This window comes from Theropithecus gelada, chromosome 8 (genome assembly GCF_003255815.1).
Source record: "Theropithecus gelada isolate Dixy chromosome 8, Tgel_1.0, whole genome shotgun sequence".
In the NCBI taxonomy this organism is placed as follows: domain Eukaryota; kingdom Metazoa; phylum Chordata; class Mammalia; order Primates; family Cercopithecidae; genus Theropithecus; species Theropithecus gelada.
In genome coordinates, this window is record NC_037676.1 from 41,267,091 (window position 1) to 41,294,985 (window position 27,895).

The following is a 27,895-nucleotide window of genomic DNA, read 5'->3' on the forward strand; positions in this document are numbered from 1 at the left end:
GTCCTGGGAGTGGCACTCACAGCAGGATATGAACACAGCCCTTGGCATGACCCACAGTGAGAGATGGGGGAACTTGACAGCACTTTGATATTTTCCTTGTTTTTCTAACCTTTGACAGTCACCCATTACTGACTGCAGCTGTGTAGAGATAAAGCCATGTTGCAGTCAAGTGGAGACTTCCCAGAGGGCAGCCTGGAAGTAGGTGGGATGTGGCCAGATTACAGAGGGCTCTGAAGTGAGGCAGAGGCTTTTAGATTTGGTCTTTTAGGTGGCAAAGAGCCAATGAGCCAGGGAAGAAGAGATGAAAAGTTTAACATGACTGACCTGGCGTGGGTTGCAGGATGATTGAGGGGGAGGCAGGAAGGACTCGCATCCTAAGGAACCCCTATCCTTGCTGTCACCCAGTGGGGTTAGGGGAGGACACTGTTGCCCACTGTCTTGTTGTCTGTTGTTTCCTTTGTTCCCTCTAAAAAGTTCAAATCTATAATACATCCGTGGGCAAGGAGAGGCAGGCTTGGCCAGCACATGGGGACATGTAAGAGTCGATGTTAAAAGTATACATGCTAGGTACGTGAACAGACTCTTGAGGGTTTATGAACATGATGTGAGTTCCTGACGGTGAGGCTCAGCTGGGAAGCTCCTCTCTCTGCCTTCTTCGGAGGCCAGCTCCCAGCAGCACACGGAGCCTCTTGACAGTCGAGGGGGCCAGGAAGGCAGGGGATTAAGGGCCTGGGCTTGAGTTTCAGATTGACCTGGCACCGCATTCCAGCACTGCCCTTTCACAGCTGTGCGAGCTGACAAGTATTCAACCGTGTAACCTCAGTTTCCTCCTCCAACATGGGGATTCCACCCCGTACTTACTCAGTGGTGGTGGTTAGTATTAAATGAGGTCACGCAGGGAAGGCTTTGCCAAGCTAATCCGTGCAGAGCTCTTCCAGCCCCTGGCACGTAGTCAGTGCTCAGTAACCATTCCCTACTGTTACCGTCACCTACATGGCTAGGAGATGGCAGGATGGTGGTCGGAGGGTGGTTTCCAGTGATGCCCTCCCAGCCTGGCCTGTCTCTAGGACCCTCAGGCACAGATAATTCCTATTTCCTGTGCTTAGACTTTGTCCTGCCTTGCTCAGAACTGCAGCAGCCAGTGAGAATCGAACTTTCCTCGCCCCAGGGGCCCCTTGCTGTGAGGATGTGAGAGCCCTGGGGTGGTCAGGACTGCTTCGTCCTCCTCTTCTTCCTCCTCCTCCTCCGGCCAATCCCTGCTAGTCCTGCTGCCCTAGCTTCCTCAAAAGCAGGTCCCCTAAAGACTAGGGCCCAGGGTCAGCACTTCCATCACATGGGCTGGTAAGAGACACGTGTGGGTTTCCGGTGGTTTGTGACCACCAGCTCTGATGCCGCTTCTCACTTTCTTGACAGTACCTGAACCAGTTTGAGAATTGCTGTGGTCTGCGGGAAGGTGCCATCCTCACCTTGCTGAGTGACATTGGTAAATCCCAGCCCTGGAAGTCAGGCCATGTCCTTCAGGGAGAGTGTGGTGCCCCATGAGTCCCTGCGGAGCACTGCAGGCAGACACTTCAATCCTTTGGTCTCTGTGGAGGGGTAATGGGAGCCAGGGGAGGGGGGACCGTGGTAGAGTAGGGAGGTCAAAAAGGAGTCAGCCAGACAGACGCTGAACTCAAATAGGTTTCCCTTCCTTCCTGATTAACTCATCAGGTGAATTATGATGTGTAGGGAATAACAGATTTCCTTTCCCATTATGAAGCTCCCCTCCCTCCTTTCCTGGAATGGCTGGCACTGGAATAGGTTGTCATTCGAATGAGTTTTGTCCCTTGGCAGTGAATTTTTCCGCTCCCACGTTGGCAGTTCTTTGCCAATGAGAGGCGTAGGAAAAACTGTCCTTGTTTAATCCCTTGGGTACTGTTGGCATCCCCAAATGAGGGCATCTGCGGCACCCTCTGAGAAGGCCAAGCTGGCCATTCATTGAGAAGAGTGGCCTCAGCCTGCAGAGGCCAATGGAGCCTCCTAGACCCTGGCGCCCACTCAGTAGGGGCCTGAGGGCTGGGTGCTGAAGGTCAGCACCGGGCCCCAGCCTGGGGAGACAGATGTCACAAGGGAGAGGGACTTGCTCAGGGCTTTTTTTTTTTTTAAATAATCTCCAAGGTTGTTGGTGCAAGTTGATAGTTGGGGTCTAAGGTTTAGAGTTATCGATAATTTATCTTTGACTCTTTGCCCCCAGATTTGGAGAATGATGCCATTTTCATCCCTCCCCTACCTCAACCTTTCAAAGCTGTATATATTTTTTCTTTTTCTTTGCTCAAGTTTTTTTTTGAAAATTGTCAAAAATATAGAAAAGTTAAAAGAGTATTACAGCGAAACTCACATACCATTCCCCTCAGTTCACCAGATGTTAACATTCTCCCTCATTTGTAAAGCTGTGTTCTCTAAGCCAGGGCCTGGAAGTGTTGATGGTCCAACACTTTGTCTTGCTAGTGTGGATCTGGTCTCTTCCTGACTGCTGCTTTTGACAGAGGAGAAGCAAGAAGAAAAGGAAGGGGAAAAGTCAAGCAATGACATATTTAAGGTTAAGATCCAAATAGTCTGACATAGAAAATTCCCATCTTGCTCTGTGCTATGTCTTCGTCCCTTTGGGTGGATTTCACATGGAGGATAAGTTGACATTACACCAGTTTTATTTGACTCAAGTGAGCACCCAGTGCTGGCCCAAGGGACCCCCTGTGCATGGCCTGCATGAATCTTGTTTGTCTTCCTAGAGTATAATCCATCAGTTAGAAATTTCACTTGTTTTCTTGACTGCCTGACCCAAGGCTCACCCATCCATGTTTTGCTTGGAGGCTTACTCGATTGTGTTTTTTACATCAGTGGCCAGATTCTTCATTTGTTCTCTGTCGAACTGGGTTGAAGGCAGGTTAGCAGGTTGGAGAATATTCTCTTGCTTTTCATGGGTGACTTTTATTTTGTTTCTCTTTGGTTAGAGCTTTGTCAAGTTATTATTATTATTTTTTTTTGATGTTTTTCTCTTAGATATTTTTCTTTCACTCCTTAGGCTATTGATGACTTTAGCAAGTAGTTATTACGAAAGTCCTTTTTTTTTTTTTTTGAGACGGTGGGTCACTCTGTTGCCCAGGCTGGAGTGCAGTAGGCGACCTTGGCTCACTGCAACCTCTGCCTCCCAGATCCAAGTGATTCTCCTCCGCGAGCCTCCTGAGTAGCTGGGATTACAGGTGCGTGCCACCACACCTGGCTAACTGTTGTATTTTTAGTAGAGACGGGGTTTCACCATGTTGGCCAGGATGGTCTCGAACCCTTGACCTCAAGTGATCCACCCATCTCAGCCTCCCAAAGTGCTGGGATTACAGGCATGAGCCACCATGCCTGGCCAAAAGTCTTTAAATTATTGGCACAAGTGCAGGGCGCGGTGGCTCATGCCTGCAACACTTTGGGGGGGCTGAGGCGGGTGGATCACAAGGTCAGGAGTTCAAGACCAGTCTGACCAAGATGGTGAAACCCCATCTCTACTAAAAACACAAAAATTAGCTGGGCGTGGTGACGGGCGCTTGTAATTCCAGCTACTTGGGAGGCTGAGGCAGAGAATTGCTTGAACCCAGGAGGCAGAGAGGTTGCAGTAAGCCGAGATCGAGCCATTGTACTCCAGTCTGGTGACAGAGTGAGACTCCGTCTTGGAAAAAATATATATATATATTGGCACAAGTGCACATAACTCTCAGCTTCCTCACATGGTTGTTTATTCTGCAGGTGCTTTGCTGCTGATATTCACAGAACCTCTCTGGTTACGTATTCTTTTAGTCTGAGTCCAGTTTGAATTCAGTTACCATTGACTTGTGTGGTAGCTTTTATATTATTGTATTCAAATTGTGTGTGTCTATGTATTTAAGTTACACATAAATTAGAATAATGAAAACAGGTGGGTTCTTAAGTGCTTGTGTGCTACAGGTCTCTTACAGATAGATAGGTAGGTGAATATTAAATTCTGTACATTGCTGATTCTCTGTCTTCTCTGTGACCCTGAGTTGGAAATAACTCGACTTTGAAGTACTAACTAGTACACTACAGTTAAACTTCTTAAGGGCACAAACTTCAGTCACTGCTATATCTCCAGCATCTAGAATAGCAGTATATCAGCTTCTCTATAAATACTTATCAAATGAGGGCTGGGTGCGGTGGCTCATGCCTGTAATCCCAGCACTTTGGGAGGTGGAAGCAGGCTGATCGCCTGAGGTCAGGAGTTTGAGACGAGCCTGACCAACATGGAGAAACCCCGTCTCTACTAAAAATACTAAATTAGGCTGGATGCGGTGGCTCACACCTGTAATCCCAGCACTTTGGGAGGCCGAGGTGGGCGGATCATGAGGTCAGGAGTTTGAGGCCAGCCTGGCCAACATGGTGAAACCCTGTCTCTACTAAAAGTACGAAAAACAAAAACAAAAACTAAATTAGCCAGGTGTGGTGGTGCATGCCTGTAATGCCAGCCACTTGTTGGGGGCTGAGGCAGGAGAATCACTTGAACCTGGGAGGCGGGGGTTGCAGTGAGCCAAGATGGCTCCATTGCACTCCAGCCTGGGCAATAAGAGTGAAGCTCCATCTCAAAAAAAAAAAAAAATTGTCAAATGAATGAAATAAATCCTAAAGGAAATTAAAATAAGTAAGGACCTAGTTTATTTTATTATTATTATTATTTAAATCAGATGTCCACACATCATGAACAGCTCCAGGTCCAATACTAGCTCCTCTGCGTATTAGCAGTGTGACTGTGGGCACGTTACTTACACCCTTTTATTAGTGGTAAAATGGGAGTGTTACTTACCTTGTTAGAATTGTTGTGGAATAAAATGAGGTGATATAAATAAAGCTTCTAGCACAGTGCTCTGTTTCTGCAGAATATGCAGTCAGCAAGTGTTAGTTCCTTGCTCATTTCCTTCCTGCTCTGGATTTTGATTTTTGGCCTCCCCATTTTGGAAACCCTCAGTGCCTTCTTTAGGGCATGATCTGAGGCTAGATCCAGAAAACCACATGGGTGGGTGCCTTCTGAGACTCCCATCCTGGAAGAGGCCGGCCTTCCTCAGACCCGTTCCCGTCTCCACCACATTTTGGGTGCAGTGCAGCCCCGGTTTTGTGGTTGAGGCTGCTGATGAGCTCGTATTTTACTTTTATCCCTGTTTCTGATTTGTGTACCAAATCCATTAAATTTCTTTTTGCAAGGATCTGGTGACTGAGCCAGAGTTCATCTAACATAGCTCTTTTGTATTTTGGAGCATTTCCTGAGCATATTTTGTTCCAGTTTGTTCCAAGTGCTGGCCCCACATTTCCTTTGTTGGAGTTGCCAGTGCTGTTCTCTGCCAGATTGACTTAAGATAAGTGGCAGAGCCACACCCTTGACCCCTGGGTCCGGATTCATTTCCTACTCTTCTGGATTAAACTGTTGGCCCCCACTCTCTTCTGTGCCGCTAACCTCCCAGAGACACCTGCTCAGAACAGTGTCAAGATAATAGACATGGATAGGATTTTTCCACTGAATTTCAAATTGCCCAAGAAGATGCTGCAGAGTGCCTGTGAGAAATGAGCAGATGGCAGGGTGGCTCATGCCTAGAATCCCAGTACTGTGGGAGGCCGAGGCAGGTGGATAACCTGAGGTCAAGAGTTTGAGACCAGCCTGGCCAACATGGTGAAACCCCATCTCTACTAAAAATACAAAAATTAGCTGGGTGTGGTGGTGTGTGCCTGTAGTTCTAGCTACTCAGGAGACTGAGGCAGGAGAATCACTTGAACTCGGGAGGCAGAGGTTGCAGTGAGCTGGGATCGCGCCATTATACTCCAGCCTGGACAGCAAGAGCGAGACTCTGTCTCCAAAAAAAAAAAAAAAAAAAAAAAGGAACTGAGCAGCTGCCTGGTGGGCACAGAGGTGAGCCCCCTGCGTCCTGGCCAGGACTCTTCCGCCAGACCATCACTCCATGCTGATAGGAGACCCGGGACCTAGGTGGAGCAGCTGGAAATGATGTGGACTGCCACATAATGTGACCCTAAAATAGCTCAAGGAAGTTATATGTGCGTGGACTCTATTTAGACAGTCTTGCTCATTATCCTTTGGAAAACATTGGCGTGTGTTTTCTTTTGGTAACAGAGGCGCCAAATTCTGAGCACTCGAGATTATGGGGCAGGCTGCAGCACTCTCTCCTGCCTGGTGGGGTGTGACTCTGCTGGGCCCGCCTGGGCCTTACCAGATCTTAGATTGGAATCAGCCTTCCTGGATTCTGCAGGTGGCCAGTCTGCTGTGGTAACACCATCCTGTGCCCCAAGCCTTCGGGAACCCACCCCTCTGTTGCTGTCCCTGCTTCCTTCTCTGAGCCCCACCTCTGTTCCTGCTGGAGCTGCTCCTAGCAGGTGTCCAGGACTTCAGTGTTAAAGAGCAGAGGGTTTCAGAGAAAACACTTGGCTTTGGGGAAGACAACTCCATTCCAGGAACTGCACATCAGGTGCACTGTCTAGCACTGTGGATCTTCTGACTGGTTCTGTTGAACGCATCCGTCTGACTGAGGTGTGGATTATAACAAAAGATGATGACCTGACCACAGATCATTTGCACAGAAAGCTTTTTGGAAAGCATAAGTAACCAGGTTAATAAATACAGTAACAGTGAGAGAGAAGACAGCCAGCCCTCAGTCATGGCTCCTCCACTTTACAGCTCTAGAGCCTTGGGTGAGGCACGGAATGTCGTGGCCACAGCGTCCCCTGCTTTAGGATGAGGGGTTTGGACCTCTGAGTGCTCTCTACGGTCCCATCTCCCTCTAACAACTCCATTTCACTGTCCAGGAATCTGGCTTTCGGAATGGTGACCCCGGGACATCTCTGACATCTCCTAGCTGGTGGCCTAACTGCTTCCCACAGGCTCTGTGTCTCATCTCCACTGCCTGCCCCTGCGTTGGCCTGTCCATCCTTCCCTCCCTGCCCCTGCGCCAGCTGGCTGCTGCTCCTCGACTTTCTGTTTGCCTGGCTGTTCTCGTGGCCTGTTTCTCACCATATTGTTCCCAGAATCTGGAATTCAACCCTGAACTCATCCTAAAGTCATATCCACGTCCGCTGGGTCTTTCTTCCAAAGTCACTTCCAGTAGAAGCCCTGGTCGTCTTCTTCAGCCAGGTCCCTCCTGCCACCCTGTCTCTTGTGTCACGGTGCCATCTTCTGCCTGCTGCCCAGGACCGAGTGTCCATGTCGAACCTGGTCCCTCAGAGTCAGCCCCCGCTCCTGCTCATAGCCTTGCATTACGGAGGCTGCAGACCGCTGCTTCCACTGATTCAATATCAGAGCAAATCCCTGCAGCGACCTCCTCCCTGGCCTCCTTAACCCTGTGTGCTAACCTACCCTTCTGTCTTGGAAGGGCACTCCCAGCGCCTTCACTGTGCCTTTCTCCCACCCATGGCAGCCAGCCCTGGGCATGACCCACAGGACCCACCCATCAACCTGTGTGTGACCCTTGGAACCCACCTGCCAGCCTCCGGGTGTGACCCTCGGAACCCACCTGCCAGCCTCCGGTGTGACCCTCGGAACCCACCTGCCAACCTCTGTGTATGACCCGCGGAACCCACCTGCCAGCCTCTGTGTGTGACCCACAGAACCCACCCGCCAGCTTCTAGGCATGATCCTCGGAACCCACCTGCCAACCTCTGCACGTGACCCACAGAACCCACTCGCCAGCCTCTGTGTGTGATTCCAAACCCACCTGTCAGCCCCTTGCTGGCCTCGCACGCGTTGCCCCTTGTGGAAGCTGTTCTCGCACCTCACAGAGACCCTGAACCTGCCCGTCCTTTGCGCACAGCTGCAGACCTGCCCCTCTGGGGGGGTTGCCTGGCCTGGGGCCACGGGGATTCTCCTGTGGGTCCTTCTGCTGGTGTCACCTCATTTGCTCCTTTGACACTTGGCATTGCCATTACTGCTCTGTGATTTCTATCTGTGCCTTGGCAGTGAGGGCTGACCTCTGGGTTTGGGGACCCAGTTGTCCAGAATGTGCAGGAAGTTAGGAAAAGGCTTTGATTCAGTGACAACATTTCCCATTGTGTGCAGATTGTGGACACTCAATAGAGCCTTGTTGAATGAATTAGTGAAGTTGTCACACTTTCTCCTCGGCACCCAGCATTACTGCCTTGCTGCCTCACTGATTAATCAAAGGCTATTTTAGCCAAGTACCCTAATTAGCCAGACTCAGTCTCTCTCCCTGTGTCCACAGCTGGCCTTCCAGTCTGTTTTGTTTGGGAAGCCCAGTGACATTGAAGTGGCTGGCACAGTAGGACCCAGGCAGGGGTTTTACCGAGGGAACGGACATACTGTTGCCGTTCTTACTCAGTGGTGACTTGGATTACCAGCCAGTGACCCTTCTAACCTCTATCTCAGCCTTTTGGACCATTTATCTTTCCACCTGTTCTCTATGGAATGTAGCTCTAACAAAAATGTTCTGAAGGGAACTTAGTCATCCCTCTAAACTTGTGATAAATAGAGATTCATGGACCCACTCTTATAAAACTGCTTTTTCCTTGGAGGTCTAACTGCCCTTATCTGTTCCCCAGTTTGTGGTTTGTCATCTGAAAAAAGTACATAGGGCTGTTATTTGGAGCTGTGATTCATCAATAAGACCCACAGGATTGTCATGTTCTTCAGTTGTGTGTTTGTGCCTTCCTCATGAGCCAGGGAAAGGCTGGGGTGACCACTGGGGCACGGCTCCTGAAAGGGCGAGAGAGGGAGGCTGTTATCTTCCTATGGCAAGTCTGCCACGTGGACCCGCTCTGTGGAAATGCGCTGTGTCATTTATCTTACTTTTTGTGTTTTTCCTGCATACACTGTACTGTGTCGTTTATTTTAGTTTTTGGATTTTTCTAGAGGTAGGGTATTGCTCTGTTGTCCAGGCTGGAGGGCAGTGGCATGATCATGTTTCACTGCAGCCTTGAACTCCTGGGCTCCAGTGACTGACCCTCTCACCTCAGCCTCCCACGTAGCTGGGATGAAGGTGGGCACCACCATGCCTAGCTAATTAAAAAAATTTTTTGTAGAGACAGGGTCTTGCTATATTGTCCAGGCTGGTCTCAAACTCTTGGCCTCAAGGGATCCTCCTACCTCGACCTCCAAAAGTGCTGGGATTACAGGCGTGAGCCACCATGCCCGGCCTCACTATGTAGTTGTGAACAGCTTAACAGTTTGCAGTGTGGTGCTTCTCACAGCTCTTCTCTGTAATGGGAACATGAGAAATAACCTGGTACACTTTTATGCTTTGTGGTGTGGCTTTCAATTTTTATAAACATGTCTTATTGCTATTGCCAGGCATTTAGATTTTTAATAGACTTCCAGATACAACAGTGTTTTTCTTTATCTCAATATCTCATTTTCCATTGAATTTAAACAAAGTTAGATTCTCTGGGCTTGAGACAATTTTGATTCATTTCACTTCAGCTCTGAAGTACTGTTTTGTAAAATGTAGCACAGTGATACTGAACTGAGCGTTTTGAAAGTTTATTCTCTGCAGGGTACATTTAAGAGGACTTGCCTATCAGAATTTTTACATTTCAGTACCAGAAACTTTGTGTATCAATACCTGTTGGACTCTTTAAATCTGGACTTTATTAAGTTGACAGAGGTATTTGAGAATAGATGACAACCCCGAAATGAGGAATAAAGTTTGTTTTGTACAGTTGTTTAAGCATAAAAATAGACAGATATTAATAGTAGTCAGAGTATTCAGTTACCAACCTCCTGCCCCTCCTCACTGAAGGTCTGGTGACAACTCTAATCCGTGTGGCATAGAGAGTGGTGCCTTCGGTCTGATCTGAATGCTTCTCCTTTACACTGGGGGGTCCTGGGGACATCTCACCTGCTTCTGCCCTGGGTTTTGCCCTGAGATGTTATGCCTCCAGCTGTGGGGGCCTTGTCTTAGTCTGGGCTTGTGTACTTGCACAAATTACAATATCTTAACTTCCATACATTCTGCTTTGGAAAAAACAAACCTACACTTTTATGTATTACATCCTGATACACTTCAGCAGCCTGACATATACCAACACAGGTCTTTTGTGAACCTATCAGTTAACAGACACTTTGAGTTATCACATGGCTTTGCTCTCTGCCAGCCAGTAGTTCATATTCAACAGCAGTGCCATCCCCGTCTCAAGGCTGTGTTACTGCAGCTATTTTTTATACTTCATTTACTTCATTATGCTTTGCTTTGACTGTAAATAAAAACTAGTAAAACAAAAATAGAAGTGCTGATGAGAAGCATTGATCTTTAAACATTAACACAATTGAGAACAAGATGAAATAGAATTTTTTAGGCCCATGGAAAGCAGCGAGTCTTTCACCTCATCTGGACATTAATTGGACCTAAGCTAATCTACTCTGTCACTTAGGAAGGAAATGAAAAATAAGGAACAGTATGAAATGTTGGAACTACATGGTCGAAGGCTGGACTTAAAAGAGCAGATGTAAGAAGGGATCTGGCACCACAGATTGAGCATCCCTAATCCCAAAGTCCAAAATCTAAAGGGCTGTAAAATCTGAAGGTTTTTGAACACTGACATGATGCCAAAAGTGGAAAGTTCCACACTTAAGTACTTAACACAAACTTTGTTCCATGCACAAAATTATTAAAACTGTTGTATAAAATTACCATCAGACTATAAAATCATTTATAAAAATTCAGTTGTTTCATATAAGGTATATATGAAACAAATGAATTTTGTGTTTAAGCTTGGGTTCATTAGGAATATGCCAGTATTCCAAAATCAAAAAAACAAAAAAAACAAAAATAAACAACGAAAAACCGAAAAATCCTAAGCATTTTGGATAAGAGATACTCACCATATATAGCTTGATGTTCTGAGCTGGAACTCCGTTAATAAGGTGGAAGTCAGTTGTTCAGCTCTCAGTTTGACTCTTCAATATGTTTTCAGGAAATGTTCAGCTTAGAGCGTGTGCAGAGCGTGTTTGCTCATTCAGTTTCTGTGGAAGGCTTTTCCGCTGCCCTGCACAGAGGCCCACGCCCATGACAGCGGACAGGATCGCTGCCCGGGCCTCAGGGGTCTTCCCCTCCCCGGTTTGCCCTTAGACACAGAGAGACAGAGAGAGGGAGAATGGTGGTGGCAGCGGCGGCATAGCGGCTCATCGTTAAACCTCTCAGTGTTAGTGGTTTTGACTTTTTAAGTTTTAAACAAGAAACAGATCATACCATTAACTATCCCTCTGAGTCAGAAAATACAAACCCAAGAGTTGCCTGTTCTAATGTGGCACTACCATAATTTGTTCTACCATTTCCTAATGACTTTCTGTTTGTTTCTAATTATTTCATTCAAGATATGCAGTAAGTATCCTTGGGCTACCAGTGAAGTGAAGCAACTTTTCATATAATTGTCACCATTTATATCTCTTTTTCTGTGCGTTCTCACCACTTGACGTTCTTTGCCCATTTTTCTTTCTTTTTTTTTTAGATGGAGTCTTACTCTGTCACCCAGGCTGGAGTGCAGTGGCCATTATCTCGGCTCACTGCAACCTCTGCCTCCTGGGTTCAAGCAATTCTCTTGCCTCAGCCTCCCGAGTAGCTGGGATTACAGGGGCCCGCCACCCCACCCAGCTAATTTTTTTTGTATTTTTATCAGATACAGGGTCTCACCATGTTGGCCAAGCTAGTCTTGAACGCCTGACCTCAGGTGATTCGCTCGCCTTGGCCTCCCAAAGTGTTGGGATTACAGGCATGAGCCACCGCACCCAGCCCCATTTTTCTTCTGAGTTGCTCTCTTACTGATTTGTAAGTGCTTTTTATCTATTAGGTATCTTTACTCTTTGGCATATGCGTTGTGGATATTGTTTCTCCACCTCTCTTGTCTTTTGGCTTTGCTTATAATATCTTTTACATAAACTTTGAAAACCTTTTAATGTTATTTGCACTGTTCTATTTATACCATATGGCTTTCCTGCATACACTGCTCTTTTTGCTACATGTATCCCATGGTGTTTTAGAGTTTTTGTTGCTAATGTGAATGGGATATTTTTTCTTTTCCAGTGCAACTGGATATAGCTAACATAGAGAAAAGCTATTGACTTGTTGGTTTCCAGACAACTGGCTAAATTTTTTCTGGTGTTTAGTCTGTTGAGCTCTCTAGGCTACAGTCATAGCATCTCCAAATAAAAATAATTTTATCTCATTTCAATACTATTTATTTCATTTCTTTCTTTTATAGTGCAGTGAGCTAGGGTGTCTGTCAAAGTTATTCACCCTCTCTTGAGGGTAAAATCATGTCCTTCTTGCCGTCTGAGCTGCAGGCTGTTCCTTCCTTGTGTGACATCATCATGTTGCCTCCTCACGGCAGAAGCTCTTGGTATCAAATGCCTCCGTAGCCAGTGTTGTGCAGTCTGCTTTCTTCCAACTAGATTCTGAGCTCTTTAAAGTTGGGGATCACGCCCCTTATTTTATATCCTTCATAGAACCTCCCAGAGAACTGGGCACATAGTAAATCTGTGTTGGGCTGTCTGTATGTGTGGGAGGTGTCCCTGTTCTCTTCTGCCTCCCTGCTGTTCCTGGAAGCTGGTTCTGACCTCTTGGGACTGTCAATCATATGACCATAGGATTCTGTCCCCAAGGGCCCTTCCTCCTTGCCTACCCTATAGAATTTAGATTTTTGAGCCCCTAGACCAAAGACGCTTCCCTTCTCAAAACTTTATTGGCGTCAGCATCACCTGGAGAGTTTGTTAACACAGATGGTGGGGTCATCCCCTGAGACTGGAATCCAGAGGTCTCAGGTGGGGCCCGAGAATTTCACATTTTGAACAAGTGTGTTTGCTGCTGGTCCAGGTAGTGTAGTTTGAGAAGCACTGCTCTAGGCTGCAGTTGGTGACCTCATGGATGCAAGGCAAAGAGTGCTTTGCTCAAGTAAGCCAGATTCCGATGTTAAGCCTCATATAGCAGGGCCCCTGCCCTCCACCGTGAGGTGTTGCGCTACAAGTCAGAGTATGTTTCAGGGGCACGCAGCATTTATCTTTTGCGGGAGAGGCGATTCTGTCATGAAAAGCATTTTTTAGGCTTAAGAAAAACTCACTCCTCATCCCGCCTTCCTCAGCCTCTGCACTTAGATACCTTCATGAAAACAGAATCATCCATCGGGATCTAAAGCCAGAAAACATTGTCCTGCAGCAAGGAGAACAGAGGGTAAGTGACGCTCCTGGGACTTGGAAAGCCTCAGGTGGGCGCGCCGGGAAGTGGCCTGGGAGGAAAGGAGCACACTCTGCATATTTGTGTGTATTTGCATTTCCTTGCCTGTGCTTTGATTCTCTGGGAATGCTGTTTGATTTGAAACAAAATTCAGCAAAAAAGTTGTTGCAGATTGAGGCAGGTTTGAATGGATTACATTGTTAGTTGCTCAAGTTGCAGGAATCTGATAAGGAAAATAATGTTTGCCTTCCTACCTCCACCCCTAGCCTCTGGGACTAGCGCTTCTTGGAAATCAACTTCTTGTTTTCCATCTTCCTTAAGAGCCTCGCCTCTCAATGCTATATGGAAACCAGTGATCAGTTGGTTGTGTATGTGGCTGGGAAGAGGCACTGGGATTGGCATCTGCTGCCGAGCCTGGTCCAGCCTATAGTTTCCCCAGAGCTCTTTGTGGCCTCCTCAGTGGCTACCTGGCTCGGACATGGTGTTGACTGCCCCTCGAGCTTGACATTGCGGTTTTTACCCACTCTATGTGTTCAGCTGGGGTGGTGAGCACAGGCTCAGCTGAGTGGAATGCCGTGACTGAGTTCTTAGATCACCTAATCCCTTCCCATACAGCTGCCCTCAGCACCTAGGCCTGGTCTGTGACTACCACAGGGCTCGCCCTTGTTCCAGTTCACACTCACTCCTGTCAGTGGTGCTCAGATTTGGGAACTGAGGGTATTTACTGAGAAGAGGCTGGCGCGGTCCTTCCTGTTTCAAGTCTGAGTTTAGCCATCTTGAGGGCTGGTGCCTGTTCTGTTCATTCAGCTTCCCTCTGATGATGCGTGGCAGAGTGTGGGAGGACATGTGCCTAGCATTTTTACAATATGCCTCTTCTTTTGCCCTGAATCTACCATGTCGAGGACATTCTTTTGTGTATCTGGCAGCTCCTTGGGAGTTTGGGATCTAATAGTACCTGGGAATTCAGAAATACCTCTGCTCTAATACCAGGCAGTCAGATTCCTTGTAGAAGGACATTGTGTTCTTGTAACCCTCAGATTTCTCCTTCCTTTTGTTTTAGTTAATACACAAAATTATTGACTTAGGATATGCCAAGGAGCTGGATCAGGGCAGTCTTTGCACGTCATTCGTGGGGACCCTGCAGTACCTGGTAAGAAGTGGGCTTTGCCTGTTTGCCTGTCGGCTCCTCCCTGCTTCTGCATTTGTGGGGCTCCTCTCCCACCTTACTCCCAGCACCTGAGTCCCACCTGCTCTCTGAATATTTTGGAGATGCATAAGGTCACACCCATAACCTGGTCGAGTCAGCATTTTTTGCCACCCGATGCCCTGTAGAGGGATGTGGTCATCTTCTCTGATGTCCGGAGAGCTCTGCTCATGTGCCTTGCACCATCTCCTAGCCTCTCTGTGCTTCAGCGTCTTCTCTGAAAGGAAAGGGGTTTAAACAGATCCATGCTGGTCTCGAGTGGTCCTCCCACCTCAGCCTCCTGAGCAGCTAAGACTACAGGCAGGAGTTACTAAGTCTGGCTGAGATCACAGTTTCTATGAGGTATCTCAGGGGCCACTGAGGAGGGATCAGAGCTCTGAGCTCCCCACTCTTTGTTTACGTTATTTGGTCTGAATATTAGGTTTCTGTTTGAGTCACTAATTCAAGAATATTGTGTCAGGCACTGTGCTCAGGGCTGGTGGTGCAATGGGGGAAAAAGAGAAGCCCTTTTCTGCCTTCAGACCTTAGAGTTTAGCAGGAAAGCAGGCATTACTGTGATGCTTACACAGATAACTAAGAAATTACAGTTGCGGTGAATGTTACAAAGCAAGAGTGCAGGGTGTTGCGAAATTATGTATTGGGTGGCCTCAGCCTGGTCTGGGACTTGAAGGGTGAGGAGGTGAAAAGGGCTGGAGGTGGGGGACAGGAGGGGGAATTCCATGCAAAGGGGTCACACACAGGAAGACCTGAAGGTGTGGCTGGAACCGAGCACAAAAGGAAAAGAGAGTCTTGAGTTGAAGCTGACAGCGAGGTAGGGCACAGATTATGAAGGGCCTTCAGGGCTGGGCTAAGTTCTAGACTTTATCTTAAAACCTCTGCAGAGATTGATAGGTTTTAAGTGGGAGAAAGAGCAACTCTTTGGAAAGCCCACTCCTGATACTGTGTAGAGAAGGAATCACACCAAACAGGAGTGAATAGCAGGCGAGGTAGGGGCAGTGAAGAGGCAGAAGGCAGTTAGATTCCAGGAGGGCTTAGCACAGCTCCCCAGCAAGACCTGTCTTAGGTTGCTTGCTGATGGCAGTAGCCTCCACAGTTGGGATTGACTTAAGGAGTCTGCAGCTTTCAGAGCAGGACTCGCAGGGGACAGTGATTCAGGTGCCTGTGTTCATAGGACGTGTGATTTGGTAGGTCCTTCTGGAGTCCTCCTCAGCTCAGCAGCAGTTGAGCAAGGGGGACCCCATGCTCTAACCAGGAGCTGAGTCAAGTCATATACTCACATGAGCTAAAACATCTGTCCTTTTTTTTTTTTTTTTTTTTTGAGACGGAGTCTCGCTCTGTCACCCAGGCTGGAGTACAGTGGCGCGATCTCCGCTCACTGCAAGCTCCGCCTCCCGGGTTCACGCCATTCTCCTGCCTCAGCCTCCCAAGTAGCTGGGACTACAGGCGCCGCCACCTCGCCCGGCCAATTTTTTTGTATTTTAAGTAGAGACGGGGTTTCACCATGTTAGCCAGGATGGTCTCGATCTCCTGACCTCGTGATCCGCCCGTCTCAGCCTCCCAAAGTGCTGGGATTACAGGCTTGAGCCACCACGCCCGGCTAAAACATCTGTCCTTAACCAGACATAGAGGTTGACCTACCCATCCCGGAATGTCTTCTCTTGGTTTGGTCTTCCAGGCCCTTCCTTAAGCTTCATATTTCCAACCAGACCATGCACCACCCTGTCTCTGTGCTTTTGCTTGCCCTGGTCCTTTCTGTCTCCACCCACCTGCTGAGCCCAGTCTGCACCCCCAGCACGCCTGTGCTGCGTTCCCTTCCTCGGTCACCCCAGCTCTCTCTGCCTCAGCAGCAGCCATGCATCACATTTTCCCTGCCTGTTTCTAAATATCCTGGCCTTTTCTGCAGCCACATGGTACCTGGTTCAGGGGTTCAGCCAGCACTTAATGTGTGTATTTGGTGTAGACAGCCTGGCATCATTTTCCTTTAACATTTGTAGCCTCTCTTCCCATGTCTACACAGCGCCCACGACTACATCCTGCCTTAAGCTAATTTTCAATAAGCGCCTGAAATGCTGCAACTCTCTTTTTTTTTTTTCCTTTTTTCTTTCTTTCGTTCTTTTTTTTTTTTTTTTTTTGAGATGGGGGCTCACTCTGTTGCCCAGGCTGGAGTGCAGTGGCATGGTCTCGGCTCACTGGAACCTCCACTTCCCAGGTTCAAGCAATTCTTGTGCCTCAGCCTCCTGAGTAGCTGGGTCTAAAGGTGCATGCCACCATGCCCAGCTAATTTTAGTATTTTTAGTAGAGATGGGATTTCACCATGTTGGCCAGGCTGATCTCAAACTCCTGACCTCAAGTAATCTGCCTGGCTCCACCTCCCAAAGTGCTGGAATTACAGGTGTGAGCCACAGCGCCTGGCCTGCAACTCTCATTTTTAAAGGGGAGAAGTTAAAGCCCAGTGAGGGGTGTGTGATGTACTCTGGCCCTGAATCTTTAGCCCCTCAATCAGGACTTACTGGAGTGAGTGGGGCATAGAAAGGTCTTAGAAATGGTAGCATGACATACCCGCTAAACATGCCTGGAGTGCCCTCCTCGCCCTGCAAGCATGTGCCAGTGCCCCCTGGGATGGAGCCAGGAAAGCCTGGGGTGAAAGCAGTTGGCTGGCCGCCCCCTCTTGCCATGGTCCCCCATGAGAGGAGCAGCTCAGGTGTGCCCCCTCGTGTCGCTGCAGGCCCCAGAGCTGCTGGAGCAGCAGAAGTACACAGTGACCGTCGACTACTGGAGCTTTGGCACCCTGGCCTTCGAGTGCATCACGGGCTTCCGGCCCTTCCTCCCCAACTGGCAGCCCGTGCAGTGGTGAGTGGGGCCGGGGCACCTGGATGGAGGAGGGAGCCCGTCTGCTCCTTTCTCTTCACGTACCCTATTTCCCTGGCGCCCCATCACCGGGCCTGGGAGATCTGTGTTGTGTCTCTTCCGAGAGGAAGGCCTGTCAGGATCTAGCACGAGTAGGGGGGCGGTCTGTGCTCCAAGGACCTGTTAATAGATACAGAGTAGCTGTTAAGTCTTCATGTGGATTCTGAGCCTTCACATCTTTAAATATAATGCTGTGTCAATGTCATCTGCTCTGGGTTCAGAAGTAGGACTATTGTGTGAATATGTGCACTTACAGTGAGAATGCTGTGTGTTAGTAAACAGAAAGAAAACACATGTATGCATGACAAGTCAGGAGGAAATATGTGGAAAATTGTTGACAAATTTTACTACAACCTCAATATAAATTTTTGTTTTAAAAGTGTAAGAACATGACCGGGTACAGTAATCCCGGCACTTTGGGAGGCCGAAGCAGGTGGATCACTTGAGACCAGGAGTTCCAGACCAGCCTGGCCAACATGGTGAAACCTCATCTCTACTAAAAACCCTAGCCGGGTGTGGTGGCTGGCGCCTGTAATCCCAGCTGGGCTGAGGTGGGAGAATTGCTTAAACCCAGGAGGCAGAGGTCGCACCACTGCACTCCAGCCTGGCCAACAGAGTGAGACTCTGTCTCAAAATAAACAAAGATTAAAAAAAAAAAAAAAAACTGAGCATAAAGCATAAGAATGTAGCTGAAATTGTGAACTTAATAAATTACACAAAAATTTTTCTAATAAATTAAAGGATACAATGAAGATTTGTAGAATTACTCTGTATTCTTTAGCTTTTGTTTTACTGATTAAAGAAATAATGCATTGTTCAGGATATGTTTATATAAAAGTTAATTATTACCACCAAAAATGGTATGTGAGGTAATGCATATGGTAATTAGCTCAATATAGTCATTCCACAATGTGTACATCATGTTGTACATGATAAATATAGACCGCTTTTATTTGTCAGTTTAAATAAAGAACTGGGGGGCAGAAAAGAAGGGAAAAAAGTTAATTATTACTGAAAGGCATAATTTAAAAATGAATATTCCCCCAAATCAGTTAGATTTCATTTAGGATTTTTCCTTGAGAGGCCACACACTAGTTTAAATGATGCTCCTGCTGCTCAAAATTTACTTATTTCAAGTTTTAATTTTTTTGGAACCATAGTAAGTTCACGTGGCTCAAATTTCCAGAATAAGGGAATATGCAGTGAAAAGTCATACCAGCCTCCCAGGCACTCATATCCCTCCCCACAGGCACCTGCTGTCTTCCAAAGACGTTTTCATATCTTCCAGGGTTTTTGTATCTTCCAGGGATGTTTGCTACGTGTTCCAGTAAATTGGCATATGTTTGTTTATTTGTACATTGATATTTCCCCTCTTTTTTACCCCAATGGTAGCATTATCTGAACACAGTCCTGCACATGCTTTCAAGCTTTTCACACCATGAGAATTTCTTTTTGAGTCAATTTATCTGCAACACAAAAAATTATTCTTTTGAACTTAAATAGTACTGCACAGTTTAATTACCCCTTAATTTTTGCCAGATTAACTTTGCTTCATTTTTGTGTTTTGTAAAATATGGAAACAGTAAAAAAGCAGGAATCAACTGTCATCCCATAATTGGGAAACAATCACTATGAACAGTTTGTGTCTCCAGGCTCTTCAGTGTTATATTTTTGTACTTTTTAAACAAACAAAAATAGGTTACTATAATATCCTCATACAACCTGCCTTTCAAACTAGATGTCGAAAATGCTATATGTTTTTCCGTATTATTTGTAATGTCTGTTATTTCATTGGATGGCTGTGCTGTGGTTCATTTAACTTATCCCCCGTGGTTGGAAGCACGTTGATAATTTTTATTTCTTAAAATAACACTAAGAATAACATCCTTGTAGGGAAATTCTTGCACACAGTTGTTTCCCTAGGATAATACCTAGAAAGGGAAATAACAGATTAAAGACTTTGCACGTTGTAAAGGTTTTTGATACATGTTAGTTAGCAAATTGCTCACCAGGAAGGTCATATAAATACACGTCTCCACCTGGAGTGTGGACACTGCCCCTTTCACCACATCCTTGCCAATGCTGGCTATTGTCACCTTCTGGAAGTAATGAAAACAAAACATGAATGTTTTCAGAGGACAAGTGTGTACATCATGAGAATATTTATTTATAGGAATAAAGTGGGCCGGGCATGGTGGCTCACACCTGTAATCCCAGCAGTTTGAGAGGCTGAGGCAGGTGGATCACCTGAGGTCAGAAGTTTGAGACCAGCCTGGCCAACATGATGAAACCCCATCTCTACTAAAAATACAAAAATTAGCTGGGCGTGGTGGCACACGCCTATAATCCCAGCTACTTGGGAGGCTGAAACAGGAGAATTGCTAGAACCCAGGAGGCGGGGGTTGTGGTGAGCCAAGATCGCACTGCTGCACTCTAGTCTGGTCAACAGAGCAAGACTCCGTGGTCTTACCAAAAAAAAAAAAAAAGAAAGAAAGAAAGAAAAAAAAGAATAAAGTGTATCCTTTGAAATCGATTCCAGAAAAGTGGTCTTAGGTGATGGCAGTCTGTTCAATTCCACGTTTACCTCCCAGTGAGGGAGGTCCCTGCCCTGAGTTTGGAGAAATGGCAAAGTTTGCCCCACTGTGGTGACTTATTTTAAAACAGGCATTGCTCCTTTAGCTACCTAGGTTCTGGAATATTGAGGAATTTGTTCATTAATTTATAGTCACACTTTACAGTGTACGCATTATAAAAATCGTTTTAAATTACATGTACATCTATAGTGTGTTTTTGTTTTTGTTTTTGAGACAAAATCTCACTCTGTTGCCCAGGCTGGAGTGTAGTGGCATGATCTGGGCTCACTGCACATCTATAGTGGTTTTAACTAAAGGAATTATTGCATTTCTTCTGATCACTTGTTGAGCATTTCTCTTATTTATGACAAGATGAGTTAAAATCCATTAGAACTAGAAGAGCAGGTGCTTTTTGAAAATACATTCCTAATGGCCCAGCATCCTCATAGGAAATCTGTTGTCTGCAGAGCCATCTTCCTAGAGCTTCCCTTATCAGTGCTGGAGGGCCAGGTAGCCAGTTTCAAGTAGATTTTTCTGAAACCCAATAAGGAGCTGTTTTGTGGACTAATCTAGTTTTTAATGCTTTGGGCAGCTTTTTAAAAATTTCACTATCTTGTCTCAGATGGCAGGTAAATAGTGATTTCCAGACAAATGCAATTTGGGCTTTACAATTCTATTATAAAGCCACTTTGAAACACATTTTAGGACAAGCCCAAGCAATAAACATCTTATTTTGGGTCCTTTTTAAATTTCCCATCAACAACTTAAGTTTTCTATGAGAGGCTTATTCCACACTTAGATAATTAGAAAGTCTTGGAGCCCCCGACTTACAGCTGTCAGTTTCAGCCCAAGCAATAAAGCACCAGCCTCTGCCATGCTCCGGCTCTTCTAGCTTTCCAGTGTGCTCCTGATAGGCTGGTTCACCACTTGCCAATGAAAATTGTTTGGAGCAAAGCATTTTTTATTTGAATTTCCCAGATGTTTTGAGAATAGTTGGACATTCAGACAGAATAGAAAGAACACCAGACATTGGGTTTGAGCCCCTGATTCTGCTACTCCGTTGCGTGACCTTGGACAAATCATTTGATCATCATTTCCTTTGGTCCAAATTGGGGGACTAAAAATAATGTCTGCCACATGGGCCTGTCATGGCCTTAAGTGAATAAATGATCTGTGTCAGAATACTTGGTTATCTATGAAGTATTATTCAAACTACTCTTCTTATTACCAAGATTTGAAGCCAGTTGCATGTAGATTATTTTTATTGGCCAGGCACTGTGGCTTACCCCTATAATCCTAACACTCTGGGAGGCCAAAGTGGGTGGATTGCTTGAGTCCAGGAGTTTCAGACTAGCCTAGGCAACATGGCGAAACCCCATCTCTATAAAAAATACAGAAATTAACTGGGTGTGGTGGTGCACACCTGTAGTCCCAGCTATTTAGGAGGCTGAGGAGGGATGATTGCTTGAGCCTACAAGGTTGAGGCTGCAGTAAGCTGTGATTGTGCCACTGCATTCCAGCCTGGGTGACAGAAAAAAAAATTATTTTTACCTTCAAATACTACTTCAGATACCCCAAGAAGTTCCCTAAGTTGGGAAATGTATAAGTTCATTTATCCTTAGAAACAGTATTTAGCTGTGTACATTTAGAGGGAAGTATCTATGTGTGTGCGTAGGTTTTGCATATTTTATGTAAATGTTGTATGCATACTGTAATCTAGGTTTGGAAGTCCCAGTTTTAACCTCTGTCAAAATACAAGAGTGTGTAGTAGATGAAACAGAAGATAGAGCAAATGAGAAGGAAAAACCAAGGATGAGATAAGGAGGTAGTAGTACTGTCTGCAGAACTCTGGGCACAAGATGGTCAGTGACTCTGCTAAAGGTTGCTTTTCAAAAACTCATTCAGGCAGTCCTGACCAGTCTTAAACTCTCAAAGAATCCGCCTGACTCAATGTGAATGAAAAGATTGGGGCTATAAATCTCCTGTATTGCTGTAAACTGATATTATAAATATAAAGTGGCTCTTGAGTGCTAAGTGTCATAGGGATGTGTATAACTGTATATTTCATTGACATCCCAGTCAACAATTGACTGCATAGATGACAGTGGTCTCATGAGATTATAATACTGTATTTTTGCTGTACCTTTTCTGGGTTCAGATATGTTTAGATACACGAATATTTATCATTGTGTTACCCTGGCCTACAGTATTCAGTACCGGAGCATGCTGTACAGGTTTGTAGCCTAGGGCAATAGGATGTACTATATAGCCTAGATGTGTAGTAGGCTAAACCATCTAGGTTTGTGTTCGGTTCACACAAGGACTAAATCACCTAATGATGAATTTCTTAGAATGTGTCCCTGTCATAGCAACGTGTGACTGCACCTAACAAGATTCATATTTGCAGGCATTCGAAAGTCCGGCAGAAGAGTGAGGTGGATATTGTTGTCAGCGAAGACTTGAATGGAACAGTGAAGTTTTCAAGCTCTTTACCCTACCCCAATAATCTTAACAGGTAAGGCACAGCAGCATTACAGGAATACATATTTTTCTTCCCTTTTTTAGAAATACAAGTCTGGACTGGGCGTGGTGGCTCACGCTTGTAATCCTAACACTTTGGGAGGCCGAGGTGGGTGGATCACCTGAGGTCAGGAGTTCAAAACCAGCCTGGCCAACATGGTGAAACCCCATCTCTACTAAAAATGCGAAAATTAGGAGTGGTGGCACACGCCTGTAATCCCAGCCACTCAGGAGGCTGAGGCAGGAGAATCGCTTGAACCCGGGAGGCAAAGGTTGCAGTGAGCTGAGATTGCGCCATTGCACTCCAGCCTGGGTGACAGAGTGAGACTCCATCTCAAAAAAAAAAAAAAAGAAATTCAAGTCTGAAGTGACATCTGATAACTTTTAAACAGGTTATCAGAATATCGTCCTGTGAGTAAGAAATTGACATAGTCCTTCTTAATCTTAAATCTAGAATGGGTTTCCTTCCCTCATCTCCCTAGAAATCATCTCTTATTCTAAGTTCACATAACAATGTATCTGTGCCTCTTATTACCCTTAATAGCCTCTACCTTGTATCACATTTGGTTTTGCATAGGGTTTGTCTCTGATTCAACAGCAGTCCTTTTAAGGGCAGGGAATTATACCTTATTTCTCTTTCCACCCCTCATGTGGCCCAATTCTGTGTCACAGTCAACAAATAAATCTTTGTCATTTGAATGGCATTACAATCCAGTCTCAGAGCCAGAATCTAAACAATTAATAATATTGTGTAATTGTACAGAATTGAGTAACAGTGCAAAAGAAAGATACGAGGCAGTCACACATAATTGAGTGGCATGGATAATGATTACCATATTTAAAGGGTGGAAGAGAAGATTGGATGGACTAGTGCTATAAGGAATGACGTGGGATAAGCTAGAACTTTTTGGAAGGGTCTAGACAGATGTGCAGGACGTGGACAGATGAAGAGGAAGGAGGAAGGAAATTCTAAGGGGAAAGATTAAAGTGAGCAAGGCACGTTTGGGAGGTGGTGGGTAGCTGTCTTGGCCTCAGGAAAGGGTTTGAGTGCTCACAGGAGGCAGGCTCTGCAGGGCCAGGGGAAGGAGCTTGGAGTTTGTCATGTGAACCACTACATCTGGCAGCGTGGGATCTAGATTCTGTAGGGGTCACCTGAGCTAGGATGTGCCTATAAAGTGTATTTTAAAAACCTCATGGGTCATTCTTCTTCTTTCTTTTTTTTTTTTTTGGAGACAGTCTCCCTCTGTCACCCAGGCTAGGGTGCAGTGTGGCACAATCTCGGCTCACTGCAACCTTTGCCTCCCAGGTTCAACTGATTCTCCTGCCTCAGCCTCCTGAGTAGCTGGGATTACAGGCGCGCACCACCATGCCCGGCTGATTTTTATATTTTTAGTCGAGATGGGGTTTCACCATGTTGGCCGGGCTGGTCTCAAACTCCTGACCTCAAGTGATCCACCTGCCTTGGCCTCCCAAAGTGCTGGGATTACAGGCATGAGCCACTGTGCCTGGCCTTCATGGGTCATTCTTATGCAGCCATTTGGAGGTCAGGAATCTCTGATTTCAGGGTATTTTAGAATTCAGGAGAGAGATGTGAACACCTGAATAATTGATTGGAAATGTCTATACTGTTTCTGATAAACCCATTTTCATTTTCAGTCACCATCTGTTGGCTGCCGTCTGTGCATATACTGGGAGACACACACTGTAGCCCAACATTGGCTGGAAGTGTCTCCTCACACACTCTGCTCCTCTCCACAGCGTCCTGGCTGAGCGACTGGAGAAGTGGCTGCAACTGATGCTGATGTGGCATCCCCGACAGAGGGGCACAGATCCCACGTATGGGCCCAATGGCTGCTTCAAGGCCCTGGATGACATCTTAAACTTAAAGGTGAACATGGAGCCAAGTTAGCCCTGAGGCAAAAGCTGGGGTCCCCAGCGGAGCATGCACTTCTTAGGATAGAGCAGGGGATGGGGCCAGCTGACTTAGTGAGAAAGTTTAGGCTCCTGCATCAGTCTTTCTGCATAAGTAAAGAAAGGACAGTTGTGCTATTTGACATTGGCTATGAGGTCATAGCCACAGACAGGATTATGAAAGACGAAAATATGCGAAACATGGCACCTGACCTCCCTCCGTCAAGCCAGGCCGTTGCTTTGTGTGGTTGGGAAATGTTGGGAGTAGCAGAGAGAGGACCTAGGCAAATAGATGCGCATCTCCTTGAAGAAATTGGTTTTCCAGTAACATCTGGGTTGTGTTGCAGCTGGTTCATATCTTGAACATGGTCACAGGCACCATCCACACCTACCCTGTGACAGAGGACGAGAGTCTGCAGAGCTTGAAGGCCAGAATCCAGCAGGACACGGGCATCCCAGAGGACGACCAGGAGCTGCTGCAGGAAGCGGGCCTGGCGTTGATCCCCGATAAACCTGCCACTCAGTGTATTTCAGATGGCAAGGTAAGCCCTGGCTTCGTACACACCACCCTGTTTCCCTTGGCTGTGCCTCTTGGGAAACTCAACACACCTTCAGATTTCAATTCTGCTTTGTCATGTAGTCTGTTTATCATACAGTGTGGATACCTGCCTGGTGTTTAAGTTGGAGTATGGTGTCCTCTGTGTGGCCTGATAGGAAACACAAATCTCCTTGCTGGACTTGTTACTTCCAGACCCTCCAAGACCGTTCTCTTGCCTTTATTGCAAAAAATGATGCGGTAGTACTTGAATCGCTCAAGTTGCAAGCTTGGCCCTCTTCCAAGTATACTTAAAAAAAAAAAAAAAGATGCTGCACTGTCTTGAGTCAACTGAAACTATTTATGATGGCCTCTGTGTACAGAACTGTGAAACTATTTATGATGGCCTCTGTGTTAGGCACCTGTGTTAACTATAGCTGTGTAAGACATGGCCTCTGCTCAAAAAGAGCTTCTCACCTGACTTGTGGAGATAAAGTTATCATATGAGAAATAATCATTGCATAGGGAAGTATATAGTGAATTTCTGAACTTCACAGGGCTGACAGTAAAATAGAATGTAATAAGTCTGTAAATAAGGAGTGTGTTCCAACAGTAAGTGTAGGCTGGAAACGTTGGGAGAAAGACTTCATGTATGCTTCGTACTTGCTGGCTGAAGATGATGCTCTTGCCAAACAAACAGTGGGGAAAGCTCTGGAACCTCTTCATTATTAGTTAGAAAAGAAAGGATTGGATCCACAAGATTCATTTTGTTCTTGTCCCTTTGCAGTTAAATGAGGGCCGCACATTGGACATGGATCTTGTTTTTCTCTTTGACAACAGTAAAATCACCTATGAGACTCAGATCTCCCCACGGCCCCAACCTGAAAGTGTCAGCTGTATCCGTAAGAATTTGTTTTGTTTTGTTTTTCTAAATAATCAGTTATAATATGTGGGACAAGGCAGGGAAGGGAGACTGGACTAAGGAAGGGGGAGCCACATGAAGGAAATTAGTATCGCCAGTCCTCAGGGCAGCCTTCCTTATTTAGGACATGCAAAGAGTAGCCAGGCAAGAGACAGTACAGGAAACCATTAGTGAATTTCAACCTCCTAGGCTGGGCATGGTGGCTCACGCCTGTAATCCCAGGACTTTGGGAGGCTGAGGCAGGAGGATCGCTTGAGCCCAGGAGTTCAAGACCAGCCTGGGTAATATAGTAAGATCTCATCTCTACAAAAAATTTAGAAATTAGCCAGATGTTGTGGTGCATGCCTGTAGTCCAGCTATTCAGGAGGCTGAGGCAGAAGGATCACTTGAGCCTGAGAATTCAAGGCTGCAGTGAGTCATGATCATTCCCACTGCATGCCAGCCTGGGTCACAAGAGGGAGACCTTGTCTCTTAAAAAAAAAAAAAAAAAAAAAATTCTATTGAAAATATATGACCCTATATACATATGTGTCCAAATGGTTCATAAAGTGTTTCTTCAAATCGACAGCTACTTATTGACCACTGGTACATGCTGTTGGTACAAATACATGTATGTGACAGTAACCAGGCATAACACCCTCCAAAGTTACATGATCCTATAGTAGGTATAAAACGTGAAAGTGCCAGCAGTGTTGAAGGCAGGATGTGGTTAATTGTAGGAGAGTTATTGTGGTTATTTTTTGACAATTGCCTCTGTCTTTGTCTCCAGTTCAAGAGCCCAAGAGGAACCTCGCCTTCTTCCAGCTGAGGAAGGTGTGGGGCCAGGTCTGGCACAGCATCCAGACCCTAAAGGAGGATTGCAACCGGCTGCAGCAGGGACAGCGAGCCGCCATGTAGTGTGCCAGGCTTTTTTTTTTGAACTTAATTTATTTAAAATTGCTTGGTGGCTTTGGCCACAGGGAGGTGGCTGAGGCAGGGACCCAGAAGCAACTGTTAATGAGCAACAAAAGGGAGACACTGGTTTGGACAGACGGGAAGCAGTTGGGTGGGCTGGACTGAGGCAGGCCCCTTTAGACCTGATGAGGTGAGTGTGGTCGGCCCAGGGCGAGGAGTATGGAACTGAGGCTGGGCTGGCCGCGCTGTGGACGGATTGAGAACCCAGAGGAGCTCACTGCCATGTGGATTAGCAAAACTCCCCTGACTGTGCTGCTGGGGACTTATGGACTCTTTCCCCAGCGTGACTCGTTTGCCAACATTATTGGCCTTTTGTGTCTTCCTTTGCCTGATGCCAAGTTTGGTGCAGAACCTCAGGCATTGCTGAGGGCGAGGAAATTGTCCTTGGGTTATAAGTGGCTGCTATAATAATAGCGATGATGATGATAATTATAGCAGGGACCTCCCTTGACATTTGAGGGGGTTTTGTTATTGTGCAGGAAATGGAATTTGGATCCCAGAGATGCTCCTAGACTCTGTTCCTTGTGGTCCCTGCAGGATGAATCTCCTCCGGAACAACAGCTGCCTCTCCAAGATGAAGAATTCCATGGCTTCCATGTCTCAGCAGCTCAAGGCCAAGTTGGATTTCTTCAAAACCAGCATCCAGATTGACCTGGAGAAGTACAGCGAGCAAACTGAGTTTGGGATCAGTGAGTGTGCACTTTGCAATGAGTTTAAAGACACCATTTTTTTTTCTTTTTCTAAGGTGTCTTTTGTCCTATTATAATTGAGTTGCTTATTTCTGTTTCAGTTTTGTGGTGTTTTTATTTTGTTTTGTTTTGTTTTTCCTTCTCAATTTTTTTTTCAGCATCAGATAAACTGCTGCTGGCCTGGAGGGAAATGGAGCAGGCTGTGGAGCTCTGTGGGCGGGTAGGAGACTCATTTGGGGTTTCTGAACTTACCGAGGGGGTGAGGTTTTGCTCCTACTTTTCACTTTCTCATCAAACACTGGGTCAATCTCTGTCAAAAATCAGGTGTTCCTCACCATGCTTTGAACTTGACTGGACCAGCTGGAAAGAGGCTAAGAGTAGCCAGTAAAGGGAGCCCCTCTGTGGCCAAATGCAAGAGTTGCGTGAATGGATGGCGATGGTCCAGATTTAAATAAGAAGCAAGTGTTAG

The 27,895-nt window shown here is 46.2% G+C and overlaps 1 protein-coding gene across 4 annotated transcripts in view; it reads left to right on the plus strand.

Moving 5' to 3' along the window:
* Positions 1-27,895, plus strand: part of IKBKB (inhibitor of nuclear factor kappa B kinase subunit beta) — a 57,953-nt gene that overhangs the window by 18,137 nt on the left and 11,921 nt on the right. For all 4 annotated transcript variants that reach the window (XR_003120783.1, XM_025393899.1, XM_025393901.1 and 1 more), the window contains 11 exons: positions 1,414-1,483; positions 13,120-13,208; positions 14,272-14,361; positions 17,141-17,265; positions 22,303-22,410; positions 24,174-24,303; positions 24,674-24,868; positions 25,649-25,763; positions 26,553-26,676; positions 27,275-27,426; positions 27,585-27,646. Coding sequence is in view for 3 of the 4 variants with exons in the window: in XM_025393899.1 (XP_025249684.1) it covers positions 1,414-1,483; positions 13,120-13,208; positions 14,272-14,361; positions 17,141-17,265; positions 22,303-22,410; positions 24,174-24,303; positions 24,674-24,868; positions 25,649-25,763; positions 26,553-26,676; positions 27,275-27,426; positions 27,585-27,646 (1,260 nt within the window). In the remaining variant the exon portion in view is untranslated. The remainder of the gene's footprint in view (positions 1-1,413; positions 1,484-13,119; positions 13,209-14,271; positions 14,362-17,140; positions 17,266-22,302; positions 22,411-24,173; positions 24,304-24,673; positions 24,869-25,648; positions 25,764-26,552; positions 26,677-27,274; positions 27,427-27,584; positions 27,647-27,895) is intronic.